The 16,436-nt window shown below is 35.3% G+C and overlaps 1 protein-coding gene across 4 annotated transcripts; it reads left to right on the top strand.

Annotated features, from left to right (window-relative positions):
- Window positions 1–722: 722 nt before the first annotated feature.
- On the top strand, window positions 723–14,164 carry LOC126825228 (uncharacterized). 4 transcript variants are annotated; one of them, XM_050554820.2, is made up of 6 exons: window positions 723–888; window positions 2,407–2,715; window positions 5,466–5,894; window positions 9,033–9,151; window positions 9,529–9,656; window positions 10,365–14,164. In XM_050554820.2, exons 3-6 carry the CDS (start codon window positions 5,466–5,468, stop codon window positions 11,342–11,344), a joined length of 1,656 nt encoding a protein of 551 aa, XP_050410777.2. In that variant the 5' UTR covers window positions 723–888; window positions 2,407–2,715; the 3' UTR covers window positions 11,345–14,164. The 4 variants fall into 4 exon arrangements, with proteins under 4 accessions (XP_050410777.2, XP_050410786.2, XP_050410754.2 ...); XM_050554829.2 differs by lacking the exon at window positions 5,466–5,894; XM_050554797.2 differs by lacking the exon at window positions 2,407–2,715 and having other exon boundaries at window positions 5,247–5,894.
- Window positions 14,165–16,436: the final 2,272 nt, after the last annotated feature.

Here is a 16,436-nt window from a genome sequence, read left to right on the forward strand (position 1 = left end):
ATCAGTAATATTTGGGACCTAGAAATGGGTAGCAACGCATATAATAATGTTATATGAATGTATATAAACTGATTACATTCAATCATTTATGTTTTTACTATAGTTTCAATCAGTTATGTTCGGTGAAATATGTCAGGAGTCTCAATCGAATCACAATCTCTAGCGTCTGGTTGTTCCAGTCTACACCGAAACTATTTATTGCGCATGCTCTCTAGTCTCTATGTCTAGCCTCGGTCTTCGAGTCCCTTGTTAGAAATGGCGCTGAAATGCATTACGGTACACGATTAATGTACCCATGGTAAAATTTTTATTTTGTTTTAAATATTGCATATATATCAGAAGCCCATCTTTTTTCCGGTAAGATCACAACAAATAATTCGTGTTTTCATTGTCGAAGACTTTGGATGATATTGAATTACACACTTAACTACTTTAAACATTATATTGGATTAACATCTTTATTTAAATAGGCAGAAAGAAAATAGGTGTGTTTACGGTTGTTAAATCGAGTATTCATAGTGCAATGCAAAATGTATTGTACCTATACCATTAACATTTCACATGTCGTATATGGATGTTTAACAACTTCAATATGGGTAAAGGAGGTATGTGATATATAACTAATTGAAAACCATAGGGTCGGCGATCGATAGAATGTCGATCAGGTAACCATAAACACATAATTTTATACTTCATTATTTGGCCTTGTCAATGTCATTGCGTCTTCGGGCGTTGACGATTCGATGCGCTTGATGGATTAATAAAATCGCTACGTGTAAACCATTTTACTGAGCACTGGAACAGGTAGCTTGCTGGGATGTAATTATGGATATAGGTCTGGAGATATCGGAATAAAATTTACCATTATGTATTCAAGTAATTAATAAGGTAAGTGCTTGTGATACTGTATATTTGCATTGTGTTCTATTTTTAGTAAAATAGATCATGTAGGATATACAATTATATGTAGGTCACTGATACTGTCTAGAGGTGCATAATAATTCATCTCAATAGTGCTGCAGTATGGAAAGTAGGATGTGAGTCCAAGTGATACCTGTATACTCTTATATTATATGAATTACTTGTATCTATATATAGTTGTAAACCGTTGTATATAACTTAAAACCAATGAATACAGCCTATGTCCAGAATGTTACGATAAAATGTATATAAAACTCATTACCCAACGACAATAACAAAACTTTAACAATTTGATCAATGAATGAATGAAATATGAAATTGTTGATGGTATGTAACCATCATTTATATAATGTATATAGCCATCTAATTATTTTGACTATACAAACAAAATTTCATAGTTTTTTCAATATATATAGTTTTGTTTGTATATGTTTATGGAGTCTATAGGCTTAAAAGGGGTGCTATTTGTAATCCATGACACGCGGGCTATTGGCAAGGAATGGACTGTAAATAAACGAAGCGTTTCCGACTGAGGTGGTATCGGCTACTGTTTAAAGTGAATCAAATTAATTGCCCACATTTTAAGAACGATACTGACATTTAGAAAGCAATTAACCAATAAGAAAGTAATTGTCTTATAAGAGACCATTGGTTTGTTAGCAGTCAATTGTCTGACACAGTGAGTATATTAGATTAATAGCTTAATAACAGTTAAATATAGTGTTTAAGATCTTATGTTATCAAGAAAAGTACTTTTATTAAAAACAGTCTGATCCAAAAAGTATTCAAATTGACAAATTCTACTTTCAATTATAACAAATGTATGCTAAGATTTGGAATTTAATGTATTTTTCTTCCCGTAAATAACATGGCCAAATAGGAAAGCAAACTATTACTAGGTGTCCTTGAAAGGATAACACTTCTTTGATTTTTGATTAATAATAAATAAATAAATTACACTTAATGACCACTAGATGGTAAATAAGCATTTTAGTTAATTAAATTTAAACGTAAATAAGGTCTGGGTGGTTTTCTTTAGATACTAATTCAGACGATTACGATCATCCACAATACCCCCTCCCCCCACACACAAACGCACATAATCCAAGGTTTGAAATCGGCGGATTTAACGAAACTAATCCGTAACATCGCGATACTCGACAGCTTATAAATTAGAATCAGCCTTACCAATAAAAAAAATCATCTAGTCAATGTTTTGCATAGGTCATAGGTCATTTTGAGACTTATTCTCAAGCCTTTAGTGCAAATTTTATTTTTGACTCCCTAATATAGACATAATTATCAAAACATATTGTTTTGATTAATAAAGAAATTTGTTTGAAATGGGCCACTACGGATTGGTACCTAATCCCTTTCAGTAAAAAGTAACAGCTTGTATATAACGTTCGCCACGTACCATAAACCAAGATCAAATAGGTTGCATAACTAGATTTAAATTTAAACCATCGTAATCCATTTTCACAGGTAATCACTGGCATCATCTGGGACGTGTCACGTGTTGGCATATATTATGGATTTTGTTTAAGAAGTTTGATTGGACGACTGAAACCAATAGTCTCGTGTCTCATGAATTGAAGATAGCGTTACAGGTAGTCTTTGAGTGGATTGATCCAAAGTCGGTGCTTGTTTACTATTGTGCTGGACCATTACATCGTGTGAAATCGTTTTGACACCGTGTGCAACTATTTCACACATTGCAGAATGCAGATATAGTTGGTGACTGAATCGATGTAATATATAGATTTTGAATATATGGATTTTGTTATTCTGTAGGTAATTTTATATTTTCTTTAGTACTGTTTCGTTTAAGCGTATCGTTTGTTCTGTCCTTGTTTTGTTTTATAGTTATCCTACATTGTTCTTTAATGAAAATTGGAGATCTTAAATTGATCATAGTCAATAATATTATATTATTTTCCATCTCTCGGTGTCTCAGTCAGTGAGAAAGGCGCCAACTCGCTAACGAGGGGGTCCCAGGTCCGTTCCTGATGTTGGCCGAGAAAATTTCTTCAGTATTTACCGGAGTGGTTTCCCCGTGTCTGTGATAAATGACGGGGGGGGGGGGGCTTGAAAGGACCAGCGTCTAGTCGTTTGATGGAACAAAGAAGAACACTTGAAAGTTGGAATTCGACAAAAAAGAAAACCGTATACCGCTGCTGTCCGGGCAAATTTTCCACCATGGCACACTGTATTGCATATACCCATATTCATTAATACGACAGCTGCAGAAAAGAAGGACGCTTAACACAATTTAATTTCCATAGTCTTATCATTTACAATAGTACATATCCTATTGACCCCGTTAATAGACCATTTTAACATTCCAAGTATCTTCTGTGACATAGATGGCGTCAATGTTTCTCCAGTGCATGTTAATATCGTATCAAAACGTTTAACTTCATATTTACCAATCGTCGCATTGCTTTCCTTTATTATTCATCTACATCTCTATGTATTTTTGTAGTTGAATACTTGCCGTTAAATCTGCTAAAATGTCGACATTTACCTTTGTAAAACACTCCATAAGAGTTATCTCCCGGTTGAATGAACTGTTGAATGAACGGATGCATATATTTTGATTTAACTGCTGATTGACCGGCGACAATAGAAATAATCACGATAGAGGTCGTGTCTAGTTGACACTAACGAGAGTCTAACCTGTATGAAATGAGAGCTAAGTACATGAACTGGGAAAATATGCGGCCAGGCCTGACAATCCTACACCTTCTCACTAACGAACCGGGTATTAAACCGTGACTTGCGTAGCTAACAGACCTTATGATCTACACCGCATACCCCTGACTACTCTGTCGCCTAACACCCTATGCACCCAACCCTACTACAAACAATGTATGCTCCTTGCAATCAAGGAGTCTCTGGGTTAAAGAACAACGCACTCGGGTTGCCTGTTCCTTTGATTTATTTTATAAGACAAAGAAATAATTTTTTCAACTTGGTTTTAGTTAATTTATTAGGCTTGTTTATTTAAGTTCTGTTTTTCCCAAAGACTGGGTTGAAGTCTGTTTCGTAGGTTTGACTTCTTTTTTTTTGTCCCTGCCTTTCGAAGAAAACAGCGTACTATTAAAATGGGTTTGGCTGTCTGTCTCTCCGCCTGTCTGTCTGCCCATTACACTTTTAACAACACAATAACTCTCCTCCTAATTGAGCTAGAATGTTCAAACTTGGCGCAGGTGTTTATTAGGTCAATGCCTTGATGGAGTTCGAAGATTTAGGGTTAGCAGAGATAAGCAAATTGATTGGTTCATGTATAGGGACTAGGGACACGATAACTGTAGAGAGAGAGAGAGAGAGATGGGGTTTAGCGTCCACTGGACACAAACTAGGCCATTTCGTGACTAACACATGAGTAGGCGACCCTACTCCTTGTCACGTGCAACTGGAGAATCGAAACCACGCCAGTTGACTCAATGACAGACCTTATGATACCATGCGCACGCGCTAACGATTCGCCCTCCCCCTTCTAATTAAATGACAGTGATGAAACTAGGTATATAGTTTCATAACATCAATACCTTGACTAAGTTCGATAATGAGCATTTTCTGCTCAGGGTAAGCAGAGCGATAAGCAATTTGATTGGTCGATACTTTGGAACACAATACATGTATAACTCCCTTCTAATTGAGGTCGAATGTTCACACTTGGTGTAGGCGCTCATAAGGTGAATTCTTTGATGGAGTTCGAAGATGAGCATTTTCTGCTTAGGGTAAGAAGAGAAGTGGGGATAAGCTTCATAATTTTTAAAGATATGTCAGGCATTCAATGTATAATTTCAAACAAACATCTGCGATTACTGTTTTTTGCTATAAATAATTAGTATTGATCTGTCATATTTTTAATTAAAATAGAATTAATAAATATTTAATTATCAGATCCGTTTTCTGAAATATATTGATTCTAGATACAAGGTAACGACGGGCCATATAAAATACTAATTAACATAAACAAAAATATTGGATCTACTTCCAAGGTAATTGAAAAATAAAGCAAATTTAAGATGATCAACTTTTTAGTGCAATTGCGTTATAAATTGATAATTATATTGGTGATTGGGCAATCATTAGGCATCTCAGTTAATACTCAGTGAAAGGCGAACGTCGTAGATACGGTAATTGCTAGTTTCCGACATGAAAATACAAATTACAGTTTATATCTAACACTTTATTATTATAAGTAATACAAACTATGACTTGTATGTACGTGCCATCTGGTGTGCCAGTATGGGTTAAAGGTAAAATACAATATTATGTTTCAAAGGTAAAAATTTGGTTATTTTTTTTTATAGATAATTGAATGGTTTAGCAGGTGTGTCATTGAGTCAAGTGGAGTGGTGTCGATTCCCGGACTGTACATAACAAGGAATAGGGTCGCCTGTCCAACCTCATGCGTTTTCTCTGGGACGTCCGGTTTCACCCTACAGCTTAAGCGAATTTAAGCCTAGTTGTGTCTCCCTCCCCATTGTCACTTTAAAACCAGCTGTTCAACCTATTGATTATACTTACAGATGAAACAAACAAAAATGTTGAATATTGTTAAACAGATTTTGGGCCATAACTTATCCAAGATGGACGTGGAACCGGAGAACTACGACCCGCACACAACAACACACGAGGAGATCACGTTACTGCAGCTTGCACTGTTCCTATTATGGATTGGTGCCACTCTCTATTACATCTTCAGATTCAGAAAGAGAGAAAATGGTGAAAATATTGTGCAATCGTTGGATATTGCTGATGTTGAAAAAATTGTGCAAAATTCTGATTCCTCCAAAAACCATGAAAAAGCTATAGACATAGGTGGAGAAGATAAACCAAATTCTAGTGTACAGAAACCGAGTTCAGGACCGATAACTCCATCACTGAATAGTTTCTTGCAACATGTATTTATATTTGGACTAGTTATGGCGTATTTTTATTTGTCTGATTATAAAAAGGTAAGAGTTTTATTGGAACGGTGCACTTGGCAGGATATGATTATTCCCCTTTGAATGGGGTTTAACGTCTTGTCCACACTTTACATAGATGTCGTAAGCTTACTCTACTTCGTCTAACAAACAATGCATTCTAGCTGCAGAACACATTAGGCCGGTCCTACTATTACCGACAAGAATAGTTGTTTCATTGAACACGCTATTTATTGTCAATAAAACCCAAATTATTGCAAATATGCATAGTCTACACATCTTATCCAAAATTAAATTATTTCATAAAATTATTAAAACTTGTAAAAATAGGACAAAAACGGTTGTACTAATCACCAACAAGAGCGGCGTTATGTCAGTGGCATGCAAAGTGTTTATAAATTTTGAAACATTGGTGTTTCAATAGCGATTTGTGCCGCATGTCTGGACCCAAATATTACATACAATTTCATCAGCTATATCTCTCCTTAACCAACAAAAAGCTCAAATTTACTATTTTCATAGGAACAGAATAATAAGTGAAATTTATGCAAGAGCTAAATCTGCCTATTGCACTCTTTCTTTAGGCCTGAAATGTTATATAAACTATTAATTAGACATTTATTAACAAAACAAGACCATAATCGACTCTCGATGGCATCGGATACTCGAGATTTTAAGTAGATTAAAACGGTTCGCCATTTAAAAATCTAATTTAAAAATGTTAAAGCGAGGCTAATCCCGATTATACCAGTGCCTTGGTCACCACTGTGCACACATCGTGTCAAAACTACAAACAATGATAACTTGGCTGAGAATGAAGTGATTTGAATGAAATTTTCAATATTTTCTTTTTTTATCATCTATTTTTGAATTATTATAGCAAGAATGACCACCCCCTTATTAAACTCTTAACTATTGTATAATTAACTACTGAATTCATATCAAACTTTTAAATGATTTCATAAAAAAAATTGATCCAGTGCAATCCCTAGTTTTCCTTGTCGGTATTACACCGCTTTGTCATAATTTTAATTATCCCTAATTTTATCAATTTTGGATATGACGTACATATGCATATTTCTTACATACCTTTCCTTGCAGCCACGTTTTGATATAATTGAGACGCTATTGACAAAACATGATATTTCACAAATGTTACAAAACGAATTGAAAGCGACAGAATTCTTACTCTCATTCATTATGGTAACAGATGGCTCTGTTTGAATTTAAATCTTGGCTGAAAATTCTCGCTCTGTTCATAACCCGTCATGACAACGCTTTTTGACAGCGTTACTTATGTTTAGACAGCAAGGCAATAATCGATAACAAGGTTACAACAACAATCGCTCGATCTTACAATACTGTTGAAATGACGAGTTATGAACAAGGCGAGTTTTTACATGGCCACTACTAGCCACCATATAATTTTACCAGCGCCATATATTACCATAATGATTATTATGATTACGAAACTAAATAACATTAATATGAGAGTCAATTAAAAGTAAATAAGTCATACAAATTAGCATTTTTACATGTAAACAGCCAATATACTATGTAAGAAATTACAAACACTGAATACGCATTACTAGTTAAAAGAGTTTTGTGTCGTGAAATCCACTCCTTAAAAACTAACTGGCTAAATTTATTTGTTAAGACCAGCTCAATTTTTGTCACGGTCGCTGAGATGTAAATAAGATTAGGGCAGGTGATTGTTGGCGAGATTGTAGGTACGGGTTAGGGTAAGCATTGGGGCTAGGTCCAGGGTTAGAGTTAGGGTTGGGATTAGCGCTAGCCCTGTTTACATCTCGTGACCTATGAGGAAAAATTGAGCTGGACTTATCATTTAGCACTAACCCTTAAAAACTCTCAACAATCGGTACATGAATACCGAACACTCACATCAGAACAGAGAACAGCCCACAATCTCTACTACATAATCCTTATAAGACATATAGAAGTAGATATCACAAATTAAAGACATTTATATGGGTATACTACCCATATAAGTGTCTTTAATCTCTACTACATATTTAACAAACACTACATGAATACAACACAGACAATCTTAAGATAGCACAAACAGTAAACACAGAATAAACAAAACAAACTACTGCAGATTTGGCATGTGGGAACAGACAAATAACTATTTCAATATATTCATTTTTCATTATAAATTTTTAGTTAATATAGCAACGACGACCAGTTTCTTAACCTAAATTTCGATAATGCCTCGTTAGTATTTCATGCGTGATTGTTACTATGGTTTTGTTTATATTGCTTGTTTTAAGATCGATCTAGTTCGCGTGCGCCTTTGCTATTAATTGGTATAAAATCATTAAAGAGAATAAAACAAATCGATAAAAATAAACTACAATAAAAACACATTCAAGTTATGAACTGCATTCTTGCTTTCTTGAAATTACAATTTTCGCCACGTACTAAATCGCCATTTTGTTTGTAGGCCTACTACAAAACATGAGTTCTTTTAATCCAATATGAGATACACGAGTTATTAAAGAAATGACGTCATTAAGGTGTTCCGATTTGTAGATTACTAATATCAATTTCATTTATTTTGCACAAAACTTAATAGATGCGTAAATTAAAAACAGAATGAAGTAGATAATTGTAGCCAGAATATATTTTCATAATGAGTGCAATCAAATTTTAAAAACATGTGAGAGAGAGAGAGAAATTGGGTTTAACGTCCACTCGACACAAACTAGGTCATTTCGGGACTAACATATGGTTTTAATTTTATTTACATAATTCGCTTGCGCGTAGGGGTCTTTAGCAGTGGGAGGAAACCAGAGGACCCGGAGAAAACCCACGAGGTTGGACAGGCGACCCTACTCCTTGCCACGTACAACCGGGAATTCGAAACCACGCCAGTCGACTCAATGACAGACTTTATGATACAGCGCGCGCACGCTAACCATTCAGCCATCCAACCCCCTTTAAAAACGTAATGACGACATAAGGCTTGCTATTTAAAAACGTAATGACGGCATAAGGCTTGCTAATTAAAAACGTAATGACGGCATAAGGGCTTAATAATTAAGATCGGGGTGGTTTTTTTTATTCCATTTATTTCCTATACAGTTATTTCCTATATAACATAAGGAATATGGTCGAGAGATATTTTTTTATTATTATATATTGCAGATCTTTCCAATATTACATAAGGAATATAGTCGAGATGTATTTTTATTCCTGGTATTTCTGGTATTTCTTATCTCATGTACGTTCTCCATTAAACCAACAGCTGATACAATACTCGGCAGGTAATAAATTAGCATAATACTATTTATCTCACCCAATGACGAATTTACTTATTGGCAGGGTGGGCTGCGCCCCAGAGAAACATCATCTAGGGAGTCATGTCTTTATGAATTCCATACTTTTGTAGGCTTATTAAATATGCTTATGACCAGGCTTCATATCGGTGATAAACTATTAGCAGTCATTCATATCCACTGAATATATGATCAGGGGATAAACAAACTGCACGAAACCTGACGTATTAAGGATTCAGCAGGGAAAAGCATCGAAACAGTTTGTCACCCCAAACATTACACTTTTATTAAACGTGTATTGTTACCAATCTAGATACGAATTGTTTGTTTGACTACCGTTGCCATAATTGCTTTGTATATTCCAGGGATCAGACGGAGGAATGGAAGGGTTGGATGCAGATAATGTTCGTCTGGTATCATTATTTTGCCGCCAAGGAGTGGTATAACTGGATTCGTGTCTATATTGCATGTTATGTTTGGATGACAGGATTTGGTAAGATACATATAGTATATAACTAAAAGATTGTAATTGCCACGTAAGTCAAGGGTCAATGTTATAGGGTCGTACGAGATTCGTTCAAGACAATGGCCTAGATATGCATTGTCTTCATCGAACCGTTTAAACTGGCCGTCATACGATCAAGAAATTCAATGGTTTTGTGGACTAGATTGTTTAGCTTTCTATTGGCAGTTCCATGGTATAAATCGTATGCCAAATCCGTTAATATTCATTCAGGTCATTGAAACAAAGTCTCACGCACTTAAAAAATTCCAGAGTTAGTCAGTAAATTGGCTAATCTACAGTTTGTAGAAACGTGAAAATCAAGACGTGGGCCTGACTCGTGACACTACATGCGTATTCCGAACTGAGCCCACCGGTACCTGGAATATAAAATGACTGTTCCAAGATTGCTGAAACGTATAGTTGGCATAAGTTTGTCATTATAATAATTTATAATTACTCCGTAATCTAATTTTCTTGTACGGCTACGTAGGTCAGTGAAATACCAATTTTACAATTGCTTGATAACTGTGAGAGTGTCCTCATTAATTAAAACAAACGTTGCAGAAACGTCGATTTCTGGGCAAAAAGTTCGCTCCTACACATTGCACTTGCCACCATAGAAATATTAATCACTTTGTATTTTTCTTTTGAAAATTTAGACAATCTGACATAGGTTTTTTTTATACGTTATTTCAGGAAACTTCTCCTTCTTTTGGGTAAAGAAAGATTTCTCCATGTGGCGGATGTTAAAGATGTTGTTCCGGTTGAATTTTTTGGTTATATTTGTGTGCATAGTGACTAAAAACGAGTACATTCTCTACTATATCTGTGCCATGCATACCTACTGGTTTTTCTCCGTCTATTTCTTCATGAGAATTCTCTCCTCTTGGAACGAGCACAGAATTAAGATGGCGATGAAGTTTGGCGCCTATATTGTCTTTAATGCTTTGTTGTTCGAAATACCCGGTGCCGTTGCGTTTGTTTTTAGACCCCTGTGGTTCATATTTCAATATCACGATGGAAAACACGATATAATGCATGAATGGCAGTTCCGGCTTGGATTGGATCATTGGGCCTGTTTGATTGGGATGTTATGTGCCTATAATTACCCTCACTTCGAAGCTCTAATGAAGTATTTGGAGGACGTTTCGTGCACTCCATCCGAACTATTACGAAAAAGGATGATACGAGTTGGGATGATTTTGACGTCAATAGCCGTCTGTATAATTTGGTATTTTACCATTGCAAAGCAAGATAAATGGGACTACAACAAGCTTCATCCATATACGTCATTCATGCCCATATTAGCTTATATAGTTTTGCGTAACTCATTTCCTGTTTTACGCAGATATCACGTACATATATTCGCTTGGTTAGGGAAGATAACTCTGGAAACATATTTATCTCAGTTGCACATTTATTTACAATCGAACGCCAAGGATCTATTAGGATATTTTTTCTTAGAATCTTCCAATTATCGTCTGCTCAATTTTTCATTTGCTACCATTGTATATATAGCCTTATCTTACGTTTTATTTAAAATAACGAACAATTTCAGTTCATTCCTGATACCAAAAGATTTTAAACTTATTTTTAGATATACATGTATTGGGGCCGCTAGTTTTATGATTTCATTTACGTTGGCAGCCATTTTGAAATACAGTCATATTATGTGATTATTTTACTACGGTACTGGTATATTCGAGACTTAGACTTGCTCCTCCATTTTTAAATTAAATCATCAAATGGCAGAACCGTTCAAATCTAGTTAAAATCTCGAGAATCGAGAGATGATTACAGTCTTGTCATTTTAATAAGTGTCTAATTACTAATTATTTATATAACATTTTAGACCGAAAGAAAGACCTGAAATAAGCAAATTTAGCCCTGGAATAGTGTATCCTTGATCTTTAAATATAATATTTTATAACATAATCATACACCAGGGGCCTATTTCACGAAATCTTAACTAAGATAAAATCCAAATTTTAGACTGATTTTAGCGCTTAGCCAATCAAAATTGAAGTATCTACTAAAATTTGGATTTTATCTTTAGTTAAGATTTCGCGAAACGGGGCCCCAGGTCCAATTAATTTGATTACTTTATTTTTACTTTAAATCAAACAGATTTAGCTTTTTTAACTGCTGAGCTTTGAATAACCAAACTTCAGAAGATGTTTATTTACTTTCTTGTTTTTGTATGTTTTATCGCCCGTCTTCATTAGACAAGTTCGGAGCAGAACAGTAGGACGTTAAACCCCATTTCATTTCATTTATATTTTGTCGAGATATGAAAACATACATTGGCGCACTCAGGTTTTTAAATTGTTGGTAAATCAGTTTTAGTATTTTAAATTTACCCTCGGTCTACCACCCGTAGCTAATTTGAGTATGTTATTATTGTAGGACCTGCTAGGTCTGTCCTTGGTAAATATGAAGTTTTTATTTTGTATTTACTTCCTTAGCAGTTCTTTCTCCCACCCCACCCCTTTTGCATAGGAATTTTGATTGACGTTTAGGTCTAGAATCGAAAAGGATAGTTTGAATTTTCATTTTCTGCCAGGTTTTGGTTGATATTCGTGATTTTAGTGCAGAAGGACCAGGAAGTACATGAATTATGGTGATCGCCTACTATAATGACGTCAACTGCATATAGATTCCTCTGACCAGGCCTAGCAAAAAATCGACAAGGTCGACAACCCCTTCCAAAATAAGTGTGACTTATTGGACTCCGTATGGTTGTATAGTTTAAAATATTCGCAATGTTAAAAGAAAATGTTATAGGACAAGAAATGTCACGGATTTAACAGTTATCTAACATTGGTAAATACAAAGAGCTGCTACATGTATATAACATTGGGAATTGTGAGTCTGCAAACTCCAAACTAGACTGTTACGTAGCTGTGTTAAATTCAGATCATGTGAATCTTCCAGTAAAGTAATACGATAGTGGCAATAGTAGACAATGGTAATAAAAGCTCTACTGTCATGCCAAACAAAATCGGGTACAATTCATAAGGCAGGGGGTTAATTTTTGCCTGAGCAAGAAGCATATTAAATTATATCCATTCCGTCGCACTACTCTTCTCTTATATATTTCAACTGTTTTCTTTATTTCATGTGAAGAACTACATATTCGTTCGCTATATTATATTTTATTTTATTAAATTAACATTATATTCATTAGGACAATATTTGATGAAAACCCGAGTGCTTGTGTACACATACTTTTGGGTTGGAATTCGAATTCGAAACGCTGCTGTACCATGTCCTGTCAAAACTTTCTTCGGTGCACACTGTATGACGCATGTCCGTTTCTAGGGCCTTAAACTTTGCATTACAAAAGTTATCGAAGCATCGATAACTTTAATATCTTTGTTACAATAAGTACAGAAAACATGATCGCTTCATAATAGTTGTATGTTCAAATTAGACAAATTATGTATTGAACTTGAGTTCAAATCATATCTATTTTCGGTACTTATTTACTATTTACGGTACTAATTAGTTTTTTATTAAACTATATAGGATTAATATCCCCTTAAATCTTTTAGGTCTTTATGGTACTAACGTTATTTCATCCGGGGTATGTAATGGTATTAGAAATGCTTTTTTAGCATGTTTTAAAATTTAGTTTTAAAGATTTCATATTTTGTTTATGTTTAAAATTCATTTTATTAATTGGCATTTAACTTAAGGAATGTTTGTATTGTTTTGTATGAAATTAAAGTTGGAATATGATTGATAAGTAAATATGAAAGCAAATTCTGATCAATAATTTACGAGAGATATTTGTTAAAGTACAATGGGGTAAAGTGGATTCTGAGAATATAAAAAATGTACACACTGGGTAAAATATTGGAATATACATGAATTTCAATTATAATTTTTGTTGTATATTTTGGGAAACACACTTTATAACAGATATCTGGATCCTATACTAACAATCAACAAGAATCGATCAGTAAGGTATGTTAGTAACAATATTACTACTTTATCGTCTTCGCCGGTTCGTACAAATTTAAATTTTAGTATACATTTACACCACGATTGTTCAAATTTGGTTGTATCCATTTATTCAAACAGTAGCGTATATATTTTAATTTTCAATATTCGATTCGTTCAGGAATCTTAACGATAAATGCTTTACTCCAAGTAAGCAAGTTTTCTAGTGTTGTTTTGATTATTTTATACGATATATGTGATAATGATTCTTTGAAAATTGTTTGAACGATGAAACATCCAAAAGAAACATTAAGTGTGACTGAATAGTGTTTAGAGTAGCTTATTGTATTTCAATGAAGAAACTATAACGTTGGTTGTTTAGTTTTGTTTTAAATGTATGATACATATATTTATATATTGTTATATATTTGAGGGATTTATATATTTATAAAAATGTGTTACAATTTACATATTTTTACTGTTACCTATTGTTAAATATTTGAGGGATTTACATATTAAAATATGTGTTAAATATGTTATTTATTTGATGGTCGGACGTCTATTTTACATGGCTTACAAATACTTATTGTGTTTTCTTTCATTTCAATCACTGGACGTGTGTCTCTGATAGTGGGAGCCACGGTGGCTCAGCGGGTAGGCCGTTGACTCGCTAACCTGGAGGTCGCGTCTTTGATCCCTGCATTGGCCAGGAAAGTTCATCAAGTCATGAAGAACAGAGGGCCCACGTATAGTGTAGTTGTTCGGATAGGACGAAAAGTCGAGCCCTTATGTACACATCGGCGTGCACGTAAAATATCCCTTGGCAGATCTCGTAGCACACTGTATAGCATGTCCATCTTCATTAGTCCAGTCGGAGCAGAACAATGGGGCGTTAAACACCATTTCATTTTCATCTCATTTTGTCTGTGATGGTGCTCTTCGACTCGATAGTCACTTAACCCCATACAATTCTGACGTCTGAATACCAAGTCCAAAGCCATCGCTCAATTTACTTCCGGTAATGGGTCGAGCAGCCGCGTTCTGAACTTTTTGTAATTTATTAGTTAAACGAGATGGTAAACCAATAAGTAAATGATAGGTGCAGCGAAAATTTTCTCTACTGAAAGTTGAACTCGACACGGCGAATGTGCACGCTTCATTGGCTTGTCTCGAAGTGATTTCTGGCTAGTCACGCGGTACGATAACACTCGGCGCTAGAGTATATGGGTCTATAAATAGCCATCGCATGTGAAATTCTCTACACATCTATCAACTATTACAGCCGTAAAAATCTATTATTGATGATTCTTAGTAGCAGTAATATTTAACTTTTTGGTTATTACAGCAGTTTTAGAAATTACGTTCGTTTTATTTTTGGTTTAGTACAAATAATATCTCTGAAACACTCGGGTTAGGCAAGGACATGATACTAGCAGTAGTTTCATTTTACTTTTACAAGGTTCTTAAAACAACAGCTTTCTGTTATGTTTCGTAAAATGTAGTCTTGATTATCCCGGCCTGTCAATCAGACGGAGAATGGTCGGTAGACGGTTAAGTGAGACTAATTTCTAAACAAGAGCACGTAACCTATTTTTTACTCAAAAGTGCCCTAATGTTATTGCCGACACTCGTAACCATCTTTCAGTCTATTATTTATGGATAGTTAAATGGTCATAGCTTATTAAGTACAACATGGCCGTTTATTTAGTGACTATAAATATGCCAAACTGATTTAAGGCTTGGCATATATATACATATTGTGGTGTAATTGTCAAGATATTTAGAGATATAATGAAATACAATTATCTAATCGTGATGTGACAAACCGCACTCAACAATATAATTATAACGAGATCCTGCGCACGCTTAACTCACATGTCTTTTCAAATGACCTTCTTAAAAAATTCAAACTAAACTCAATCTAATACAATGTAATGCTTCGAACAATATTTGTATCATCTGCATACAACCTTTGTTACTTGAAAAAACAATAACGTTACTTTGAAACTGATCATACTGGCGGCTGTGATCCTTTTAACAACCTCGCTAGCCTGGAGGTCGGGTGTTCGATCCCTGCATTGGCCGAGAAAGTTCATCCGGATTTTCCGACGTGGTTTCCCCTTGTCAGTGGTGCAGAACGGAGGGCCTAACAAGAACAGCTGTCTAGTCCTTCGGATGAGACGAAAAACCGAGGTCCCGTGTATACATTGGAATGCACGTAAAAGATCCCTTGGCAGTTGGAATTTGATATAAGAGTAGGCGATGGTGCCGCTGCCCGGGCAAAATTTCCCTCATAGCAAACTGTATGGCGTATGCCCGTCTTCATTAGCCCAATACAGGAGCAGAACAGTAGGACGTTAAACCCCATTTCATTTCATTTCATTTCCTTTTAACAACAGGGTTCACGGTGGCTCAGTGAGTAAGACGCTGGTACGCTAACCTGGAGGTCTCGTTTTCGATCTGTGTGTTGATCGAGAAGTTCATAGAGATTTTCTGGCGTGGTTTCCCTTATCAGTGGTGCAGGACACAGTGCCTGGCAAGGGACAACTTATAGTCATTCGGATGGTACGAAAAAACGAGGTCCCGTGTATAAAATGCGTGCACGTAAAAGAGCACTTGGCAGATTGAATTCGATATAAAAGTAGGCCGTAGCACCGCTCTCCGGGCAAAATTACCCTCATAGCAAACTGTATGACGTATGCCCGTCTCCATTAGCCCAGTCCGGAGCAGAACATTAGGAGGATAAACCCGTTTTCATTTCCTTTTAACACCACAAAATATGGAATACACCTGAATGTACTATTGCTTTTACTTCTTCATTTG

Source organism: Patella vulgata, chromosome 1, assembly GCF_932274485.2.
Source record: "Patella vulgata chromosome 1, xgPatVulg1.2, whole genome shotgun sequence".
Classification (NCBI taxonomy): Eukaryota; Metazoa; Mollusca; class Gastropoda; family Patellidae; genus Patella; species Patella vulgata.

Bases quoted from the DNA above. Each gene is read 5' to 3' on its own strand.
- LOC126825228 (XM_050554820.2), top strand. From the start codon at position 5,466: ATGAAACAAACAAAAATGTTGAATATTGTTAAACAGATTTTGGGCCAT. The intron at 5,895-9,032 runs GTAAGAGTTTTA...TATATATTGCAG, and splicing joins ATTTGTCTGATTATAAAAAG to ATCTTTCCAATATTACATAA. The intron at 9,657-10,364 runs GTAAGATACATA...ACGTTATTTCAG, and splicing joins TGTTTGGATGACAGGATTTG to GAAACTTCTCCTTCTTTTGG.